Consider the following 23,424-nt stretch of genomic DNA (forward strand, 5'->3'; position numbering starts at 1 on the left):
ACTGGTCTATGTGTCTGTTTTTGTGCTAGTACCATGCTGTCTTGGTGATCACACTTTGTAATAAAGCTTGAAATCAGGCAACATGATGCCTCCAGTTTTGTTTTTCCTTTTTCAATGTTTTCTTAGCAATTCCGGTCTTTTCCGGTTCCATACAAATTTTAGGATTGTTTGTTCTAGCCCTTTGAAAAGTGCTGGAGGAATTTTGATCGGGGTGGCATTGAAAGTATAGATTGCTCTGGGCAGTATAGACATTTTAACAATGTTTATACTTCTGATCCATGGGCATGGTATGCTTTTCCATCTTTTTGTGTCTTCTTCAATTTCTTTCATGAGTGTTCTGGAGTTCCTTGAGTACAGATCCTTTACCTCTTTGGTTAGGTTCATTCCAAGATATTTTATGGTTCTTGGTGCTATAGTAAATGGAATTGATTCTCTAATTTCCCTTTCTGTATTTTCATTGTTAGTGTATAAGAAAGCAACTGATTTCTGTACAGCAATTTTGTATCCTGCCACATTACTGAGTTGCTGTAAGCGTTCTAGTAGTTTGGGGGTGTGATAAGTGTATTCTTAATTCCCTTCACCTATTTCCCCCTTCCCCCTCACCCACCTCCCCTTTGATAACCACCAGTTTGTTCTCTATTAAGTGTCTCTTGGTGGATTTTTTTGTTTGTTTGTTTCCTTTTTTTTGGTTGTTCATTGGTTTCTTAAATTCCACATATGAGTGAAATCATGTGGTCATTTATCTTTCTATAAAGCTGTAATTTTTAATAATATAAATAATTATCAGATTTATCTGTTATGTAATTTTTTTCATTTATCAGATTTCTTATACAGCAAAGCATAACTAAAACGTAAAATGGTATCCACTTTATGTTTTTTAATATTTCATAATTCATTATGCATTTTTAATGTAATTGAATTTAAGTTGAGTATTTGAAAGGCTCTTACCAGACTTGAAACTTGGTGGAAATCTTAAGTATTTCATTATAGTACATTTTGAAAGAATAATTTTTCTAATTTTTAAACATCAGTCCATCTATTTTGATGAACCAAATTCAGCACGAGCAAAAGGTTCAAGCCCGGAAGGATTACCAGACTGGGTAATGGGTGAGCTGGGGACCAGTGAACACAAATTAAATGAATCATGGAAGCTTTCTTCTGGAGAAGATTACTCTTTGGGGCAGTCACCAACTGATGTACACAGGTATGCTATGAAAATGGGATTTAAACATGATTCATTATTTAAACTGTCTTCAGATCTGGTTCATATGTTGCTTTTCCTTGCGGGTTTTTTTTTTTAATGGTAAGTAGTTGGCTTAGTTTATAATTTCATTATATTTGAGGGCTGTGAAGGGATGTCAAGTAGGAAAAATAACAGTTTTGCTTAAACACTTATGATACATGCAAGATTCTGTTCTAGTTTTAGCCACTTTTTGGGTGTTTGTTAAATATATATATATACATATATGTATATATATATATATATAACTTCTGAGTATGGGATGGAGATAGATAGATAGATAGATAGATATATATCTATCTATCTATCTATCTCCATCCCATACTCAGAAGTTAGTGCCTGAGAACCTTTAAATAACTTATTTGTTTTCTTTTATGACAAACATGAATTAAGAACATTGTTAATGACTTTGCCAAGATGTAACATCCTGTGTATTCATCTTGAAACTTATGCTTGAATTTCTCTTCTTTTCCCCTCATTGCACAATATTTGTTTTGACTTAATAAAATAATGAATGTGAAGGTAAACCCCAGTCAACTGTGTTTTCTCACCAAAGCATGAAACTTAAATAGGATTTTTAGTGCAAATAAGAATAAACTTCTAAGGTTTTCAAATACACACAAAGTTTATTATTGTTGTAGTATAACTTTTGGCCTTTAGGAGGGATAGATTTCCATTGGACTTTTATCAAATTTTGAATTTAACTTGGGCATTGTTTTCTGAAAAGTTAAAATTTTGGACAGTGGCAAATTGACATGGAGCATACTTGATGCTTTACTCCTCACCTTTCTCTTGCTAAAACTTGATGTGATTAACAGTATAATCTTTCTCTTTTTACTGTCATTATTTTTTTTTTTTGGTTTATTCCTTAATCAGATAGAGAAATGTTATTAGTAATTTGAAATGTTTTCATGGTTGATGTAGTCTAGTTACAGGCTTTTCAGACCGCACATAATATGATGAAAAAGAGCAGACAGATGAACACAATGCAAGAAATCCAGTCTACGTGAAATTTTTTTTATTAGAAAGGGGAAAAAAAATGGAGAGGCAATAAGGAGACATTCAGATGATTAAAGAGAAATGAACAGATGAGTTAATAACAGGTGGTGTTAGATACTTATTTTTTGCAGTCACAGGAGATTTAAAAATAGAAGAGGGGTTATTGTGGCATTTTTGTCAGCCTTGTAGTTGGTAAATGGAGGTATAAAAAGATAAGAAAAACAATTCTTGGTTTGGCTGCAAAATCCATTAGGTGTTTGCCAAAACATTTCTTGAGTGTCCAACTAAAAGCTACGTTCCTTTCTAAGTAGTAAGTATGGAGATGATGGTATAAAGGTGAACTAAAATAGTTTCCTATGTCTTGGAGCTGAGCAGAGGTTGGATACTGATGATCTTCCTGGAAGGAATGAATCGTGGGGTGGATAGATTTGTTTTGTTGGACTTGGAGAGTGTCTTTAAAGATTTTTTGAATGAGTCATTCAGAATTAATAATTGGGGAATTTCATATAAATACCTAGTTTTTTTGACTATTATAAAAACTGGAGACCCAGCTGTCTTTCGAGAAGACAGCCATAGGTTGGAGATAAGTAATTCTTGGTTATTCCCCTGATGCACCTTCACTGTTTGCTGCTCGTTTCTGACACTGAGTTTGACTATGAGCTCTTTTTCCCTTTTAAGAAGGGTTGAGAGGTGAAAGAAGTACTTCTTTTCACATTTTTACATCCTGTCGCAAGTGGGAAGAAGAAAGGTGAATGAAGAAGGCTCATATGACTCAAAAAGAGGAGAGAGACTGCATCTTTGTAGAAGTGGAGACTGTTCTACATCTGGCAGTGTAATCACTCATTCGTTACCTGGATCCTACAGACATTGGATTGTTAAGGGTACTTTTAGATAAATAGGGAAGAGAGTTAGGTGCGTGGAGAATTTCCATAGGTGATTGTGGGGATTTTTGTGAAGATTGTGTGTAAAAGTAAGGTTGAGGGTAGGAATTTTTTTTTTTTTTAAAGATTTTTTTATTTGATGAGAGAGAAAGAGAGTCATCACTAGTAGGCAGAGAGGGAGGGAGAAGCAGGCTCCCTGCTGAGCAGAGATTTCCGATGTGGGGCTCGACCCCAGGACCCTGAGATCATGACCCAAGCTGAAGGCAGAGGCTTAACCCACTGAGCCACCCAGGTGCCCTGAGGGTAGGAAATTTGAGAAATCAGGAGTCTAGGTGAATGGGCTTTTCTTCTTGGAACAGAGGGTAAAGTTTAAGAAAATATAGTGAGAATATTCTTCAAATATTATTCAGTGACTTTTCTGGAAAATGATACCATAGTAAAACATCCACAATTTTTTTTTTAAATATTTTATTTATTTATTTGACAGAGAGAGAGATCACAGTAGACAGAGAGGCAGGCAGAGAGAGAGAGAGAGGGAAGCAGGCTCCCCGCCGAGCAGAGAGCCTGATGCGGGACTCGATCCCAGGACCCTGAGATCATGACCTGAGCCGAAGGCAGCGGCTTAACCCACTGAGCCACCCAGGCGCCCAAACCTCCACAATTTTAACATATAACTTCTTTTTCCTTGTTGCTCACCTGTAATAAAATGGCATGTAATGCAAGTTATTCAAATAATACATAATTGATGGGAAAAGCAGGCAGTCATTTGGTTCTCTTAAGTCCTTCAGACCTTACATTTCTAAAAAGTCTTATTTGACACCCCAGGTCTGTTTGAGGGACTCTGTTTCCCTGGTGCGCTCTTGACATTCAAGGGTTCTATATCTGTCCTCTGTGCTGGAGTGTAAATGTCAGGAGGCAGAGACTGTGCTTTTCCTATTTGCACTGTGTTTCCAGCATCTAGTGCTGGGCGGAACCTCTTAGGAACTCTGTAAGCATTTGTGTTTGTTGAGTGCTTACGTGCGTGAATGAATGGTTCTGGGCACCGCCACATACTTAATCTGTGCAAAAACCTTTTGAGACGGGTAGATTGTGACAGAGAGGATGGCCCACGAGGATTAAAATAAAACTTTCAGGACAAGTTGAGGAAAGGATAAATTTTAGAAGTTAAGAGAAGCGGTATAGGCTGTAGAGATGCCCTTCACACACCATGAGGAATATAAAGATAGTGAGCCAGAAAAGGATACTGAAATATCTTTCTGGTCAAGTATCAGAATACCACGAAGGCTGGAGTCCAATGAGTGCCACAGAAGAAAACTTCTCAGAATATCTTTTCTTATGTTTTTCTCTTAATTTTATCTATTTTCAAATTTTAATTTGATTTAAAATTTTAATCCACATGTACATGAATTAACAGATATTTGTAATTTTATATACATGAAGGCATTTAAAAAATAAAACTGACTTTTACTTTAGCTAAGGGCAATAAATCTGATTTAAAAGCCAAATACATAATGTGTCAGATGAGATCAGAAGTGGTGGTAAGAGTCTACTGATGGTCTGTCTCCATTTTTCTAAAGTTGCTCCTTTACTAAGTGGTCATACTGTGCTAATGAAAAAGTTAGTATCTGCTAGTGTCGGCCTAATACAGCTAATCAGTTCTGTAAGAAATTGTTTTAAAAAGTTTAAGAGGCTTATAATATTTGACACATGTATGTTTTTATAGTGAATAATTTATTGTTACTTAGAACTGAAGTTTAATGCTGCCTCATAAATTTTACAACCACTTCAACTTGTCCTTTGAAAAACCTCTTTAATCTTAAAAGATTTTCCCCCTTAGTGTTTCTTTTTTGATCACTTTATAAAATCCTGCTTTACTTAGACCTTTTTGTCTGTGAAGTATTTCTAATGGCATTTTAGATTATACTGTTTGTGTCCTAGCCTTTTCATATTATTAAAGATGCAGAGCCCTTCTGAAGCCTCTTTGTTAGGCCTCCCCATTCAGCGGAGGTGACACCTTTCCTTTACCTTTATTCTTCCTGTAGGATGTAGGCAGTAGCTGCGTTCTAAACATGTTAGAAGTAGTAGGAGGTTATATTCTGCCATGCTTATTCTCATGCCTCCACCCCCCCCCCCCCCGATACACATCATACCACGAGTAAACTTAGCATTTCACATCAGACAGCTTTGACATGTACCTAGTTCCATCCTGGTTTTGTTCTTTGCTTTCCTTTTTCATTATTCTTAGTTTAGGCTTAGGTTATTATCTGTTTTCTTTTACAAAAACCACTTTTCACATCATTTTGCTATTTTATTAGGATCTCTTGCTGCATTTAAATGGCAGACATCTGCTTATTTTCTTGGCAATGAAATATTTTACTTACATTTGAGTTTGGAGCGTGACTACAAAATGTTACTGATGAGACCATAGACTTAGATCTCATCCCTGCACAGTCTGGCTGATTTCATTTAGTTCTGCCACCATGAGCTGTATCCATATATATTGTTTCCTGATCATCCTTCAGATACTTACCACTGTGATCTGGTAAAGACGTTAATTATCTTTGTGGTAGACAGACTTTCAGGTGGCTCCATGGTCCTCCTCTGGGTTTTCACAGTCTTGTGTAATCCCTACTCCTTGGGTATGGGTAGGACCTGCAACTTGCTTCTAACTAATAGAATATGGCAGTGGTGTTGGATGTCACTTCCATGATTATGCTGTGATATGTAAGACTCTGTCCTGCCAGCAGACTGGGTCTGGAGTCTGGCTGCCTTTGAAGAAGCAGGCTGTTGTGAGTTCTCTAGCTATTGGACACTGAATGCTGCTGGCAACCCTACGAGCGGGGAAAGTGGATCCCTTCCCAGGAGAGCCTCCAGATGAGAACCCAGCTCTGGGCAAACCATGATGGCGGCCTCATAGGGTCCTAAGCAGAGGGCCCCGCTCAGCTGTACCTACACTTTGGACCCACAGAAACTATGAGAACATATGTAAAACATATGTGTGTTGTTTAAAGCTCTTCAGTTTGTGGTACTTTGTTATGCAGCACTAGATGCCTAATACAGTTTTTGTCCTCCTTTTAGGAAGTTATACAAACTGTATACAATACCTGCTTCTTGTAAAAACGTCAGTGTAGAAACACGTGGAGTAAAAAGTCAAAGCCCTGCTCTCCAGATCCTCCTATTCCACTTGCCTCACGGGATGAAATAGTCATCAGCAGTTTGGTGTGTACCATTCTCTGGTAGACACATAGCCCCACAGAGGTAATTACAAAGTTAGGGGCTAGCGTACACTCTCTGCACTGTTCTGAGACTTGCTCTTTTGCCACTTGCCCTTGTCTGATTCTGTCATGTAGTCCGTGTGTCTTTTTAATTGCAGATCATAATCCATAATGTAGATAGACTGTAATTTAACCTAATTTAACCTGTCTCTGTTGCTTTTAATTCTCTATTGTTATAGAGAATGCTTTGGTTAACATTTTGGTACATATATGGCTCTGCAGCTGCCTGCATTTTGGACTGTTACTGATGCCGAGAAAAGAAATCACTGTTTCAGTAGCTAGGTGCATTAACAAGTTTAATGGATAAACTTGGTGGGATAATTAGCAGGTGCAACATTTTGTGAGTTGGTAACAAAAATCTGTATGGGCTCGTATGGGGAAATATCTAAGATATATAAAGTTTAAAAGAAGTATATGAAAGTATAGCGAGCTTCCATTTGTGTGTGTGTGTGTGTGTGTGTGTGTGTGTGTGTGTGTGTGTATGTGTGTATTTTAAAGAGAATATGTGGATACATATGTGCACACGTGTAAGGGATATTTCTGGGTGTCATGTTTGAAACAGTTTTACTTTTAGAGTATGGGACTAGTCTGGTGTGGAAAGTTGAAAACTTTTATTTTGTACATGTGTCTGTGTTATAGTCTACACACTTATTTTTTTGATAGATTCTGTTTAGTTGCCCTCCAGAATATCATCTTATTAAGATGTTTAGGCATGGACATCATTAACATTAATGATGTACACTTAACTATAAGAAACAAATATACAAGTTTAAACATCAGAATGAAATTTTCCCCCAAAATGAATACTTGTAGATTTCACTTATATTTCTAATTTGTGAAAACAGAAATCAAGTGGGACAAGTTGTACCATTTATGGAGCATCTACTGCATGCTGATACTATTCCAGACATCTTTTATGAGTTATCTGATTTCATCCTCCTTCAGTTCTTTGAGGTTGCCATGATGGCCCTTTGTATTTATAGATGAGGTAACAGCTTCAGTAAGGTCGTGACACTTCTAGTCCTGGATCCAGTTTCAGAGACTAGGTCTTGATGATTCCAGACCTCAAGTTCTTTCTAGTCGACCATGTAGACACGCGTACTTTCCGCAGCAAATAAGGAAATTCCACTTTCATCTGTCTTTTCCCCACTTGAGCTGCATCAGCAGTCCTGGGCAACTGTGCCTTTGTTCTCGGTCATTTCTAGGGTGAGCTGAAAGGAGGCAGTTTGCCTTTGTTCAAAGCTCACTTCTGACACTTGGCAACCATGTGTCCTCAGGCAAGTTAATTAATTTCCCTAAACCCTGGTTTCATCATTTGTAAAATGGAGATCTAGAGCCTCTGACATGAGACCTGGGAAGGTGTTAGCTATTCTGGCCACCAGCATTGCCGACATGATGATTGTTATTTTAATAGTTCCTGCAGGGCCTTGCTTCTTAGTTTATTTGACCATTCTTTGCTTTCTCTAATTATCCAGTCTTCCTAAAGGATATTATCTTAAAATCAATTGGTCAGTTATTTTGAGTTACAAAAAATCCTGAGTGGCTCAGTGGGCTAAGCCTCTGCCTTCGGCTCAGGTCCTGATCCCAGGGTCCTGGGATCGAGCGCCGCATCGGGCTCTCTGCTCAGGGGGGAGCCTGCTTCCTCCTCTCTCTCTGCCTGCCTCTCTGCCTACTTGTGATCTCTGTCTGTCAAATAAATAAACAAAATCTTAAAAAAAAAAAATCATTGTGTTCTTGAGAAAAATAAATTAATGGGTATGCAGAAAGCTTCTCATTGTAAATATGAACCTGCACACTTTCAGAATAAGGAGTTGTAGGAGTAGTTGAAAAGAGGCTTCGAAGGAATCTTTATTTAGGTAAGTCAGCAAATCCCTTTCCCCTTCAGACAGAAGGAATACAGTGTCTCTGGCCCCACACCCTACTTTTTTTTTTCTTTTTCTTTTCTTTTTTTTTTTTTTTGCATTTGGCCATACCCTAAATTAGAGGCTGCCTAAGTAATAGTTAGACATAAGTTCATGTTGTCTCTGTATATTCTTTTTGTGCATTATCCCAAATACAGAATACAAAGATAATAGGCTGTATTCTTGTCTTATGATTCTGTGGAAAATGTTTTGAAGCTTCTTTTTAATGGCTTGTAATTATTTTTATGACTTTTCAGTGAAGTATGATGTGGTTTGGTAGCTTATCACTGAAGTGAAGTTAGGGTCTAGGATAGAAAAGATGAAAAAGAATGCTTTAATGCAACTTATTATTTTTACTTGAAAGTTTGCTTCAAAGTTATGTGTGAAGGGGGCGTTAAGAAGAATCAGCCTGCTTCCCCATGGAAGAAACACATGGATTCTGCTTATTTTAGAGGACTTTGTTCATGAAAAAGAAAGCATTGGTTTAGATTTCTTTAGATGCCATCTTATCGAGAGCTACCATCTAGATTACATAAAAATTCTAGGAATGTGCAAACAGAATTATTATTTATTGTATATTACTTTTACCATATTAGGTTTAGGTTATCTTTATATGAATTAAAGTTTTATCTCTTAATTTATGTTGTATCCTTTAAATTATAAATTTGTTCGTATCTATAGAAAGGACTTGGAGAATAATTATCCTATTTTAAGTGATTATAGAGGACTATATTTTTTTTGCATCTAGCTTTAATGAGATCCTTCCTTGGATTATTCAATGCCAGATTTTAGTTTGGAGTGAGGAATCTAATTATAGCCCTGCCTTTATGGAAAATATGATTTGCTTTACAATGATCCTCTTTATGATGTGGTTTTCCAGGAATGCATTGCAGGAAAAAGCTGGGACTGTGTATGTCCTTTAAAAATGTCTCCCAGCAGAGCAACCATTTCATTTGCTTGTGTAGTTTATGAACATGGCCAGCAGATGGCGATCAAGTATAACAAAAATGTAGTAGTGATTGCGCATGTTGATCTATGTGAAAAAAACATTTTTCACTTTAAAAAATAATGATGTAATTTTTTAGTCTGGATACTTAAAAAACTGTAAAAAATATTTTTACTTTGTTAAGCTCTATTTTTATATGTAAACGACCTTAACACTATAAATAGCCCCTATTCCTAGATGGTTGGATGATCAAAACCTTTCCTTCCTAAGGATGCTTTATATCCACTGGCATAAATAAATACGGTTGGGATTACACGTAGTAAAACATCCTTAAATGTTCACTAAGTACATTCATTATATTTACAAATAGCCCCGCTGTTTGGGCAAAGATACATTCTGCAGCAGCACCTTCCAGTAGAACTTACTGCGTAGAAATGGCCTATGGCTATGCTGTCCAACACAGGAGCCACTATTCACATATGACTGCTAAGCACTTGAAATGTGACTAGTGTGACTGAGGAGATGAATTTTACATGGTAATTAATTTAAATAGCCATCTGTGATTTAGTGGTTGCTCTATTGGGCTTGGAATGGTAGACCTGGGTCTTCGGCAGGGCCGTTGTGTTGTAAAACCTGAGCTACCAGTCGAGAGCTGCCATCTTGGTGGGGCTGTGGGATGCAGACAGGGACTAAGAGTTGGGTCTTGGTGCATATAAACCGCCTCTGCCCCAGAAGAGACCTTTTGTCTGTGCTTCCTTGTAATTTCACAGGTATCTCTTCTTTGATGATAATCATCCATGATCAATACCTGGTTGCATTTCTTTCGGTCAGTCTTGGGTTTCAGAGGAGCTCTTACAAATAAATATTTTTGAAAGAAAGAAAAATTATCATTTTTCTTAAATTAATTTTTTTCACCATTTTGTTTGGGTAGAACACTTAAGATGGATTATATCTGATTAATTTGATATTTTTGATAGAGTGGCCACTTAACCTTGAGCTTTAGAAATAAGTCTGCTACATAAATGAAGAATGAAAACTGTTTCTTAGGGTACTCCATGAAACCTAACATAATATTTCACTCTCATAAAACCATTTAACTACTCATTAATTTTCAACATTCATGTACTAATTAAATATCATTCTTCGGTGTTCACCAAGGCAAGGAAGTGGCAACAGAATTGTAACTGAGATGGAATTGCATTGAAAATAATGGCCTTGCTTCTCTCTTAGACTTTTTTTTTTTAAAGTGAGTCAGATTTTTTACAAACATAGTCACTTTCTAAAAAAATTTTTAAGGAGTGGGGCTTTGTAACAGCATCTTTTTATTTCACAGGCAAGTTTCTTTTTGTGAGATTATAATACTGAACAGTTTTGATTGTCCTTTTAATAAACAAAAAAAGATGACAGTAAGCTTATAAGTATATTTCTATAAATCTTAATTTTAAGGGAATAAAAATACTAAGTGTTGTGCTATTAAACCAGAGATCTATTATTAAATGTTTACTTAATTGTATGATTTTTAAGGACAGTTTTTATTTTTAATTTTTAAAATTACATGTGTTATTTTAAGGTAGGAAGTGGGGAAAACATGAAGTCTTTAGTCTATGACTCTGGTCATTTTTTAGTTTTGTTAAGCATCTAATTTTTTTTTTTCATTTAGTTTTTCTTTTTATTCCTAATAGAGTTCCCTTTGAAAAATTAAAATAAGTATGTTATAGGTCATTGAAAGTTATTTGTATTTTCTTATTTTCAATGTTATTTGATAGTTTACTGCATTATTAATTGTTGTTATTTATTTTTATGTTTCGTTCATATTTAGCAATACCCTTAGAAGACAGTTCTTCAGATGGTTGTGTAACATTATGACCCACTGCTCAGATTAATGCAAAGACATGAAATCTAGTTAGTTCTTGCTTTAATTTTCTGATCATTTATAATGCAGTAGTTGTGCCGAAGTTGTACAACTCTGTGATATTTTACAACTTTGAAACAGCATACATGTAAAAAGTGTACAAGAATATGCAGGTACACTTTAAAGAACAATTACAAAATAAACATCTCTATCCTTTTGGCGCACCCAAGAAACATCATGTTATAGTACTCCAGGAGACCTTCGGGTGTCCTTCACTGTTGGCTCCTCTTCCCGTCTCCTGAGAGGAGCATTGTCCTGTCTTTTATGTTAATCATTTCTTTGCATTTTATTTTTTTGAACATTATATAAGTGGGACCATACTTTTTATATTATTTTGAAGCTTCTTTTTCTCACCATATTTCTCAGATTCATCCATGTTAATAATGTAGCTGTAGTTCAGTCTTTGTGGCAAACTTCTAAAATCAACATGTAACATACAGCAAGACACAAAATCTCATGTCTAAAGCTTGATGAAGTTTTACAAAATGAATACCTTTATAAACCACCTTTTAAATCAAGATAGAGAACATCATCAGCTCTCCAGAAACCTTTGTCTTTGTCTTGCTCCTTTTCAGTCATTTATCATCTCCACTCTGCCAAGTAACCACTATTCTGCATTATATCACAACTGTTACTGATTCATAAAGTATGTTCACTTTTTTCTAGCTTCATTGGCTCAACATTATTTTGGGAAATCGATTCATATTGTTGCATTTAGCAATGGATTTTTTTTTTTTAAATTTTACTACTGTGTGAATATATCACATTTATATATCCATTCTACTGTTAACTGGGCATTTGGGTTTTTCCAGGTTTTGGCTATTAGAAATAATTCTGCCGTGAACATTCTTTTACATGTCTTTTAGTGCACATATGTACGCTATGTTGACTTGGAAGTCTAATTACAGCAGATACTGCCAAAGAATTTTCCCATATGGTTATAGCAATTTATATTTCCATAGTAGGACTTCGGAGTCTGTGGCTCTCCATCTTTCCCAGCACTTGGTTTGTCAGTTTCTTTTAGTTTTAGCAATTCTAGGATGGCGTTTTAACTTGCATTTTCTCTCATGACTAATGACATTGAGCACTTTTCCCCATGCTTTTTGGCCATTTGGAAGTCCTCTCTTATGAAGTTCCTATTTCTTTTTAATAAAAAATGGTTTGTCAGTCTTTTCTGTATTGGTTTGTCATAATTCTTTATATATTCTGCATACAAATTGTTTATTGATACATGTATGGCACATATCTTCTCCTTTCACTGTGTATTCTGTTGAATGTTACTAAGTTATAATGTAGTTTTATTTGTTATTTGTCTCTGATATCATTTGTGTTTGTTTTAGTGTGTCCTGTTAAAGATTACTTGCCTTTTCTGTCCCAGGATTATGGAGATACTTGTCTGTGTTAGCTTCTTAAAGCTTTCTAATTTTATCTTTCTCATTTAGGCATGTGCCACATCTGTAATTGATTTTTACATATGAAGTGAGGTAGGGCTCCCACCACACCCCTGCCCGCCACTGGCCCAGGATAGCAGATAGCCATTTGATCTAGCACCTTAAAAAACAAAAAACAACACCCCCCCCAAAAAAACCCCTATTCTTTTCCCTCTGCTGTAGTTGGCGTCATTATTGTAAACTAGGAAATCTGGCTTGTGTGGGTTTGTTTTTGGACTCATCTCCTACATTTGTCTGTTTGTCTATTCATGTGTTTGTCTATCCATGTGCTAGCACATGCTGCCTTAATTACTGTAGCTTTGAAATAAATCCTGATTTTTAGTAGTATAGTATGTGCTTACCTTGGTTTTTTGCATTTTCATTTAAATTTTATAAATAGCTTGCCAGTTTATACACACACACACACCCCTCTGTTGAGATTGTGATTGCATATGTATTGAGTTTGTAAATCAATTTGGGAAGAATTAATATCTTTATAATATGGAATTAAGCTCCAAGACTCAGGCAAGCGGTGATCTGCTTTTTGTCTCTATAGTTTTGTCTTTTCTAGAAATTTCATGAGTGGAATCATAAAGTATGTCGTCTTATGCATCTGGTTCTTTTACTTTGTGCATTATTATTGAAATTCATTTGCATGTATCCATAGTTTATCATGAATAATGCAGCTGTGGGCATTCATATTGTGAATTTTTCTTTGAACAGGTGTTTTTCATTTCTTATGGGTGGATATCTAGCAGTGGGTTGTATGATAAGTGTATAGTTAACTTTTTAAGGGAAATATCAAACCATGTTCCAAAGTGGCAGTACCATTTTACATCCCCATTAACAATGTATGAATGTTTCAGTTTTTCACATCCTCAACTCTTGGTATTATATAAGTGTTTTTGATTTTGATCATTTTAATGGGCATGGGTAGTATTGCATTGTGGTTTTAATTTGCATTCCCCTAATAACTGTGTTGAGCATTTTTTCATGAGCTTAATGGTCATTGGTATTTCTTTGGAGAAATGTCTGTTCTAATAGTTACTTTCTCCCCACACACCCAACTAACAATAATCATTATAGACATTTCTAAAAAGGAGAATAATGGGAGACACAAAGTAGTCATTGGTCCATAGCAATTTTGAAATCTAGTTAGGCAAATATTAAAAATTCCTTAGTTAAGGGTCCAGACCTTAGAATAATATTCCATGTCTCTTGGCTCTTCCCATTGGGTTCTTGATTCCATCTTGTGAGTTCTTCCTTTTTCATGGAAGAGAGCATGTATTTGCAGCTGAGTAGTTTTCTCAACCTGCTTCCTTCCAGAAGAATTTTGGGAGTCCACTGACCCCTTCTAATTTTGTATTCTATCTTTTCAGTCCAGGGGAGCAGTGATTTTGCTGATACGATTATCTCAAAAACTTTGTAGACCTCCTAAACATCTCATTCATGTTCATTCCATTAGACAAAATCTACCTATATTAATCTCATTGAGAGTCCCTTTCTATGTTGGGTTCCTTGGGAGAAGATTGAATGGCAATGACCTTAACCTTTCTGGAGACTTCATTGTTTGATTGAGAGAATCTGTATGGAATAGGCTTAATCTTTTTAAAGGTCTCTATGTGTCTGTATAGTACTCTGATGTACCACCTTTAATCTTTTTGATCTTATAAAAAGGTTTTTCATTTCTACTGTATTTCAAGGCAGTGCCCAAACTTCACTTGGATGGCATTTCTTACTTTAGCATCTTTTGCCAGCTGGAGACTGAAAATTTTTAAAACCACGAAGCCCTTGTTCTTTTTTCTTTTAATTTGTTACTCTCCTCTTGCATTTTATTGTAGGCACCAAGAAATACTTTGTTTGGAAATCTCCTTCACTGTATCACTTATCTAATTTATTAACAACATTTTCTATTTTACATGTTACTGAAGGTGATAGTGGGCTTTTTGCTGCTGTATAAAAAGGATCCCTCTTCCTCTAGTTTTTAATAACATCTCTCTCATTTAATCTTGAGCTCTCACTGGCAGTGTCCTCAAATTCCAGATTTCTGCCTACAGCTTCTTCAAGTCAATTTTATCTTTCTCTAGCATACTATTCAGAGTCCTTCCAGATGCCCACCACTATCTGGTTCACTTGACACTTCCAAGTTTTTAGGCACTATCTCACTTACAAGTACCAAAATCCATATTAGTTGTTGTCTATTGCTTCATAACAAATTACTCCAAGTCTTAGCAGCTTAAAAACAATAAACATTTATTATCTTGTGGACATGACTTAGCTGAGATTTGTGGCTCAGGTTCTCTTATAAAGCTGTAGTCCAAGTATTTGTAGGGTATTTGTCTGAGGGTCTCAGTCTTATGGTTTTCATTCAGAGGCTTCCTTGTGTTTCTTGTTGTTTAGACTTCTCCAGCGGACAGCATGCAGCATGGTCGCTGGCTCGCATTAGAGATGATAAGCAAGAGTCTTTTTGTAAACTAATCTTGGAAGCGATATCCTACCACTTGTGTTAGATTCAGGTTATTAGAAGTAAATTACTAGATTCATTGTACAGTCTAGGAAAAGGGCTTATACAAGGGCACGAATACCAGAAGATGGGGATCATAGGGAGCCATTTTAGATGTTGCATAACATATACCTAGAACAAGTATTAAAAATAGAATAGAAAGACCTATAACCAGGAAGAGATATAACTAGAGGGATTAAAATGGAATACATTAAAGTAGTCAACACAAAAGAAGATAGGAAGGAAGAACAGGGGAACAAAGAGCAGATGGGACAAGTAGAAAACAAATAGCAAAATGGCAGACTAAATAGAACCATACCAATAGTTAAATTAAATGTAAATAGATTCAATAGTCCAAGCCAAAGGCAGTGATTGATATATTGGATTAAAAAAGCAAGAACAAACTGTGTATTATCTATAAGAGACATACTTTAAAATACAAAGACAAGTAAATTGAAAGAGATGTAGAATGTAAAGAGATGTAAAATGAAAACAAGCATAAGGAAGTTGGAATGGCTATATTAAATGTCAGTTAACTAGACAGTGAGCTAAGGAGAACTATTAGAGACAAACATAATTTTCTAATGACAGAAGGGTCAGTTCATAAGCATGACATAACAATTATAAATGTGCGTGTAGCAAATAGTAAAGCTTCGAAAACATGAAGCAAAACATAACCGCTAAAGGGAGAAATAAGTCCACAAATGTTGCAGATTTTAAAATCTTTTCTTAGGAACTGATGTAGCAGAAAAACCAATAATGATAGAGGACTTGAAAAATGCACTGACCCACCTCAGTGTTCTTGACATCTATAAAATACCCCACCCAATAAGTGCGGATTATACATCTGTTAAGTGCACACGGAATGTTCATCCAGATAGGTCATCTCTGGGTCATAAGAAAAATCTCAGTTGGTCTCAGAAGATGAAGGACATGGAGTATATATTCTGTCCTTATTTGAACTTAATGAGAAATGAGTAATAAAAGTATTGCACATCCAGAAAAGCCCTCAAACATTTATAAATTTAAAAAACCTACTTTTTAAAAAAGATTTAATTTTAAATGATTTCCACACCCAGTGTGGGGCTCGAACTCATAACCCTGAGATCAAGAGTTGCTTGCCCCACTGACTGAGTCAGCCAGGTGTCCTCAAAAAAAATCACCTCTATACAACCCATTGTTTTAAGAAAGAAATCACAAGAGGGGCACCTGGGTTGCTCAGTGGGTTAAAGCCTCTGCCTTCGGCTCAGGTCATGATCCCAGGGTCCTGGGATAGAGCCCCGCATCAGGCTCTCTGCTCAGCAGGGAGCCTGCTTCCTCCTCTCTCTGCCTGCCTCTCCCCCTACTTGTAATCTCTGTCTGTCAAATAAATAAATAAAATCTTTAAAAAAGAACAAAAAGAAAGAAGAGATTCTCACAAGAGAATTTAGAAAATATTTTCAAACAAAAAGTAAGGAAAATGGAAAATTTATGAGGTATAGCTGAGGCAATGCTTAGAGGGAAATTTAGAGTTTTTAATGCTTGTAACAGTAAAGAGATATCAGGGTTCCTGGGTGGCTCAGTCGTTAATTGTCCGACTCTTGATTTTAGCTCAGGTCATGATTTCAGGGTCCTGGGATTGAGCCCGGTGTCAAGCTCGATGCTCAGCATGGAGTTTGCTTAAGATTCTTTCTCTCCCTCTGCCGCACCTCCCAGTTTGTGCACACACTCTCGCTTTCTCTTTCTAAAATTAAAAAAAAAAAAAATCTTTAAAAAGAAAAGAAGAGATATGTAAAATCAGTGATCACAGCTACCCCCTTTGGAAGCTAGAAAAATAAGGTGAGTGGACCCAGTGTAAACACAGTGAAGGCAAAAAATAGATGAGTGGAAATCAATGCAACAGAAAGCAGTAGAGAAACATTAATGAAACAAGCATTGATTTTTTTTTTTTTTTAAGATTTTATTTGTCAGAGAGAGAGAGAGCGCGTGCGCACACAAGCAGGGGCAGCATCAGGCAGGAGGAGAAGCAGGCTCCCTGCTGAGCAAGGAGCCTAAGGTGGGTCTTGATCCCAGGACTCTGGGATAGTCTCACGACAAAGAAAAGCCTAGGACCAGATGGCTTCATGGGTGAATTCTCTTGAGCATCTAAAGAATATTTAACACCAATCCTTATACTCTTCCAAAAAAATTGAAGAGGTGGAAACACTTTCAATTCATGACATGAGGTAAGCATTACCCTGATACCAAAGCCAGACAAAGACAGTACTGAAAAACTACAGACCAATTTCCCTGATGAATATTGATGTAAAATTCTTAAAAGAAAGAAAAGAAGAAGGAAGGAAAGAAGAAAAGAAAGAAACACAACTAGCAAATAAAATTTTGCAGCACATTAAAAGGATTATATACTGTGACCAAGTGGGATATTCCTGGAATGCAAGTTTCAACATAAGAAACTCAATCAATATAATACTTGCATTAATAGAATGACAGGAAAAAGCCCACATGATCATCTCAATTGATGCAGAAAAGGTATCTGACAAAATTTAATACCCTTTCATGATTAAAAAAACACTTAACAAACTAGAAATAGAAGGAAATTTTCTCAAAATATTAGTCCACATATGAAAAGTGCATAGCCAACATTATACTTAACATTGAAATACAGACTTTCCTCCTCAGGAACAGGACAATGATTCCCACTCTTGTCACTTCTATTCAACACAATTCTAGAAGTTCTAGCCAGAGCAAGTAGGCAAGAAAAAGAAATAAAAGGGAACCAAATTGGAAAGAAAGAAGTCATCTCTATTCACAGATGACATGATTTTATACATAAAAAACCATACACATCCCATAAAAAACTATTAGAACTAATAAATTCAACAAAGCAGTGGGATACAAAACCAACACAACAAAAAAATCAGTTGTATTTTTAATATACTAATAGTAAGCAATCTGAAATAGAGTTAAGAAAACAATTCCATTTACAATAGCCTCAAAAAAGAATAAAATACTTAGGAATAAGCTTAATTAAGGAGGTGAAAAGCTATAAAATGTTGCAGAAAGAAATTAAAGAAGACACTAGAAATGGAAATACATCCTGTGCTCATGGAAGACTTAATATGTGAAGATGCCAATACTCCTCAAAGTGATCTATGAATCCAATGAAATGCTATCAAGATTCCAGGGTTTTTTCCCCATGTCTTTTTCACCCTGTTTTTTTCCCCTCCAGAAATACAAAAATCCATTCGAAAATTCATATGGAATCTCAAGTGACAATGAATTGCCAAAACAATCCTGGAAAAGAGGTGTTCTCACTCTTCCTGATTTTAAAATTTATTGCAAAGCCACGGTAATCAAAACAGTGGTATTAGCCTAAAGACAGATCTATATATATAGAATAACATACTGGAATAGAGACCCCAGAAATAAACCCTTGCATATATGGCCAAATTGTTTTTGTCAAGGGTGCCAAGAGCACTCAATAGGAAAGGGACAGCTTTTTCAACAAACCATGTGGGGAAAACTGGATGCAAAACACATTCAAAAGAATCAAGGTGAACTTTTACCTTACACTGTATACAAAAATTAACTCAAAATGGATCAAAGACCTAAACATAAGAGCTACAACTATAAGACTTTTAGTTGAAAATATAGGGGAGAAGCTTCACAAAAGTGGATTTGACAATGATTTATTGGATATGACACCAAAAGCAAAGAAAAATAGATGAATTGAGTTATATCAAAATTAAAAACTTTTGCATATCAAAGGATGTAATCAACAGAATGAAAAAACAACCCATGCAATGGGAGAAAATATTTGCAAATTGAAACACGGTTAATTTTCATAATAAATTAAAAAATTCTACAACTTGGGATGCCTGGGTAGCTCAGTCAGTTAGGCATCCAGCTTTTGATTTTGGCTCAGGTCATGATCTTGGCGTGATGGTACTGAGCCCTGAGTTGGGCCCCGAGCTCATCTTGGAGTCTGTTTAGGATTCTCTCCTTCTTTCTCTGCCCTTCTGCCCCCTGGCGCACACACGTATGCCCTCACTCTTAAAAGAACAAAACAAACAAAAAACTTTTACAACTCCATGACAACAAAAAACTACCTTGTCAAAAAATGGGCGAAATAACTCGAATAGACATTTCTCCAAAGAAGATAGGCAAATAGCCAATAAAACACATGAAAAGATGCTTAGCATCAGTAATCATTCTGGAAATGCAAATCAAAAACACATCAAGATATCACCTCACACCTATTAGGATGACTACTATTTAAAAAAAGAGCCCCAGAAATTGTTAGCAAGGATGTGGAGATATTGAGACCCTTGTGCGTTCTTGGTGGAAATGTAAAATGGTATAGGCTACTATGAAAAATAATGTGGTAATTCCTCAAATAAATTAAAAATAATTACCATATGATTGAACAAATCCAAAAGAATTGAAAATAGGAACTTGAACAGTGATTTGTACACCCACGTTCATGATGTTATTTGCACAGCCAAAATGTGGAAGAATTCCAAGTGTTCATTAGTTGATGAATGGGAAGAAAATGTGGTATATACATACAATGGAAGATAAGTGAGCCTTAAAAAGGAAGGAAATTTGGACATGTTACAGCATGGATGAAACTTGAAGATGTTATGCTAGGGAGAATAAGCCAATCACAAAAAGATAAATAATGTATGTTTCCACTTCTGTGAGTTATATAAAGTAGTCAGATTCGTGAAGGCAAAAAGTAGAATGGTGTTTGCCAAAGGCTGTAGGCAGAGAGGAATGGGGAGTTATTTAATGGGTAAGAGTTTCAGTATGGGAAGAAGAAAACATTCTAGAGATGGATGGTAGTGATGGGTGCACAGCAATAGGCATGTACTGTTTTTTTTAAAAAGATTTTATTGAGCGAGGGTGTGAAAGCATGAACTGGGGGAGGAGCAGAAGGAGAGGGACAAGCAGACTCCATGCTCAGCATGGAGCTGGATGCAGGGCTTGATTCCAGGACCCTATGATCATGCCCTGAGCCAAAACCAAGAGTCCAGTGCCTAACCAACTGAGTCACCCAGGTACCCCTAGGAATGTACTTAATGCCACTGAACTGTATACTTAAAAATTGTTAAGACAGTAAATTTTATGTTATGTATATTTTGCCACGATTGAAAATAAAAAAAAAAAACCACAAATAAACCGTATCAGGAATGAAAAGGAGACACCATATGGATCCTGCACACATTAAGAATATAATAAGAGAATAATATAAATAATTTTGTATCACTGAAAACTTTAAGTAGACACCTTCCCTGAAAGACAAAGAACCAATAGTGACTCAAGAAGAAATGGGAAATTTGAATGGCCCTGTTATCTACCAAGGAAACTTAATTCATAATTAACCACCTTTCCACTAAGAAATCTCCAAACCCAGGTGGCTTCCTTGGTGAATTTTATCAGGCTTTTATGGAAGAAATATCCTACATGAAATTTTTCCAGGAAATAGAGGAAGAAGGAATGCTTCCCAAATTTTGGGAATTGTTAATTCAGTGTTATGTTGTTTCCAAAAGAAGACAAAGACATTATAAGAACATAAAACTGCAAACTGGTATGCAGTATGTTTAAATCAAGAACACTTAAACATTCTTAATTAGCAAATTGTATGCAGAAGGAGGATAAGAAGGATAATATATCGTGAATGTATGGGGTTTTTCTCAGGAATATGAAGGTTTTTGGCACTTGAAAATCTATATATTTCATCACATAAACAAGAAAGAAAAATCATGTCACCATCTCAGTGGATGCAGAAAAAGTGTTTAACAAAATGTAATAACCATCCATGATAAAAAATCTCAGCGAATTAGGAATAGAGGGGAACTTTCCCTGCTTGATTTAAGTTATCCATTAAAAACAAAAGCAATTAAGAATGAAAAGAAATTAAGGAAAGAAAAGAAAGAGGACTTAACATTCCTGATTTTTAGAATTAAGGCTACAGTAATAGAGATATCAGTGCTGGTGAGGAGACAGATAAAGCCATAGATTAGAACAGAAATTCTAGAAATACATCTGCACATATATGTTTGGTTGATTTCCCACAAAGACGGAATGGAATAAAAGGAATTAAATCAAATTATGGGGGAACAACTGGATATCCATATGGGAAAAAATGAAATGGGTCATAGACTTAAATGAAAGTGCTTAACACCAGAGAACTTTTTTTTTTTCCCCCAAGATTTATTTATTTATTTGAGAGAGGGAGAGAGAGAGAACAAGCCACCGGGAGAGGCAGAGGGAGAAGCAGACTCCCTACTGAGGAGGGAACCTGATGTGGGGCTGATCCCAGGACCCTGGGATCATGACCTGAACTGAAGGAAGACAATTGACTGACTGAGCCACCCAGTTGCCCCAAAACTAGAGAACATTTAAAAGAAAACAAAGATCTTGATGACCTGTGAGTAGGCAAGATTTCTAAAATAGAATATTTAAAAAAAAAACCCACAGTGAAGGAATAAGTTATAAACTGGACTATCAAAATTGAAACTTTTTTTTTTGAAAGACATCATTTGGAAAATAACCTGACAAGGCACATAATGGGAGAAAATATTCTAAATACAAATATCTGACAAAGGGCTTGTGTCTAGAATATGTGAGGAACTCTTTACAATTCAAGAAATAGTAGATAACCCAATGTGCAAAAGATTTTACAGGTACCTCACAAAAGAAAATATATCAATAACTAATAGACATGTGTGAAAAGAGGGTGAGCATCATATTTGATTAGAGGATATGATCCCATAATTCTGTTATTTAGTCAAGAGAAATGAAAACGTATATCCAACTAAATAGTTGAATGTTCATAGCAGCTTTTTTCATAGTATCCGAAATGTGGAGAAAATCTACATGTCCATCAGCACATGAATAAATATGCAAATTATGGTTCATTCATAAAAGGGAATACTGATCAATAAAGATAAGTGAACTTTAAAAACAAAGATTTATTTATTTGAGAGAGAGAGAGAGAGAGACAGCATGTGAGCACGTGGAAGGAAGGGCAGAGGGAGAGTATCTTTCAGGAAGACACCCCCTGAGTGCTGCATCTCACAACCCATGAGGTCATGACCTGAGCTAAAACCAAGAGTTGGATGCTTAACCAACTGAGCCACCCAGTTGGCCGAGGAAATGAATTTTTGATACATGTAACAATATGGCAGAATCTAAAAAACATTTTCGTCAATGAGAGAAGCCAGGTATACCAATGTATATGCTGTTTGATTCCATATACATGAGATTCTACTAAATGGAGGTTGTCTGGGTACAGAAGATTGATAACAAAGGAGCTCAAGGGAACTTTTAGGTGCAGTGGAAAGAATCTGTATCTTTATTGTGGTGGTTATACAGATATTTGCCCAAACTCATCAAACTCTACATTTTAAATGAATACAGTTTATTTGTACATCAATTATACCTCAATAAACTTAATAAAAATCAGGGATGCCTGGGTGGCTCCATTGGTTAAGCATCTGCCTTTGGCTCAGGTCATGATTCCAGGGTCCTGGATTGAGTCCCATATTGGGCTCCCTGCTCAGTGGGGAGTCTGCTGCTCCCTCTGCCTGCGGCTCCTCTTCTTTTGCTCTCTCTCTGAAAAATAAATAAATAAAATCTTTCAAAAAACTTAATAAAAATCATATCCAGGTGTAGTTGAGGCTTCCTTGGAGTGCCTTCCAGTCTAAACACCTGTGTACTAAAGGATCAAGTTATATCCCCCACCCCCAGCCATCTAGCCAGCACATGGTAGAAGGCTGGAGAACTCCCATTCACAAACCAGGGAGAACAAGAAATACATAGTGATGACAATTCTATAGGAGTTCTGAAGTCTAGCCAGGCATTTGTTGCCTGTTTCTTGATTAGGGTTTAGTGCTCCTTCGTGGGCTCTTGGCTTTTCCCTCTGAACGGGTGTGTGTGTGTGTGTGTGTATGTGTGTGTGTGTTTTAAGTTATAAGGAATGATCTGCTTTAAGCTGAGTAGTTTCCCAGCTTGCCTCCTATTTGTAGGAATTTGGAAAATCAAGTATCTCTTTTCATTTTGAATTCTGTCCCTTTCACATGAAGCTAGTCTGATTCCTTCATTTTGAGGCTGTCTGTGACCTTTCCCTTTCCTAGGCATATGGTTTCTTATAAGCCATAGCTGTCAGAAGTGATCACCCGCATTGATTTTTAGCTTCCTATCAAGAGCAAGGAAATCCATCCCTGCCTCTGGATTTTTGGAGTTTGACTTTGTTCCTCTACGTTGGGGAACTTTGGTTCCCTACTAATTCTCCAGAGTCATACTTCCTGCTGTCTCTAGTTGTTTCTGGAACCAGAACCTGGCAGACCTTTA

At 36.2% G+C, this 23,424-nt stretch overlaps 1 protein-coding gene across 1 annotated transcript in view; it reads left to right on the forward strand.

Moving 5' to 3' along the window:
- CEP112 (centrosomal protein 112) overlaps positions 1–23,424 on the forward strand; it is a 406,137-nt gene that overhangs the window by 12,211 nt on the left and 370,502 nt on the right. The window contains exon 4 of the mRNA XM_032319493.1: positions 1,032–1,204. Within this exon, the coding sequence (XP_032175384.1) occupies positions 1,032–1,204 (173 nt within the window). The remainder of the gene's footprint in view (positions 1–1,031; positions 1,205–23,424) is intronic.

The sequence above is a fragment of the Mustela erminea genome, chromosome 18, assembly GCF_009829155.1.
Source record: "Mustela erminea isolate mMusErm1 chromosome 18, mMusErm1.Pri, whole genome shotgun sequence".
NCBI lineage: Eukaryota > Metazoa > Chordata > Mammalia > Carnivora > Mustelidae > Mustela > Mustela erminea.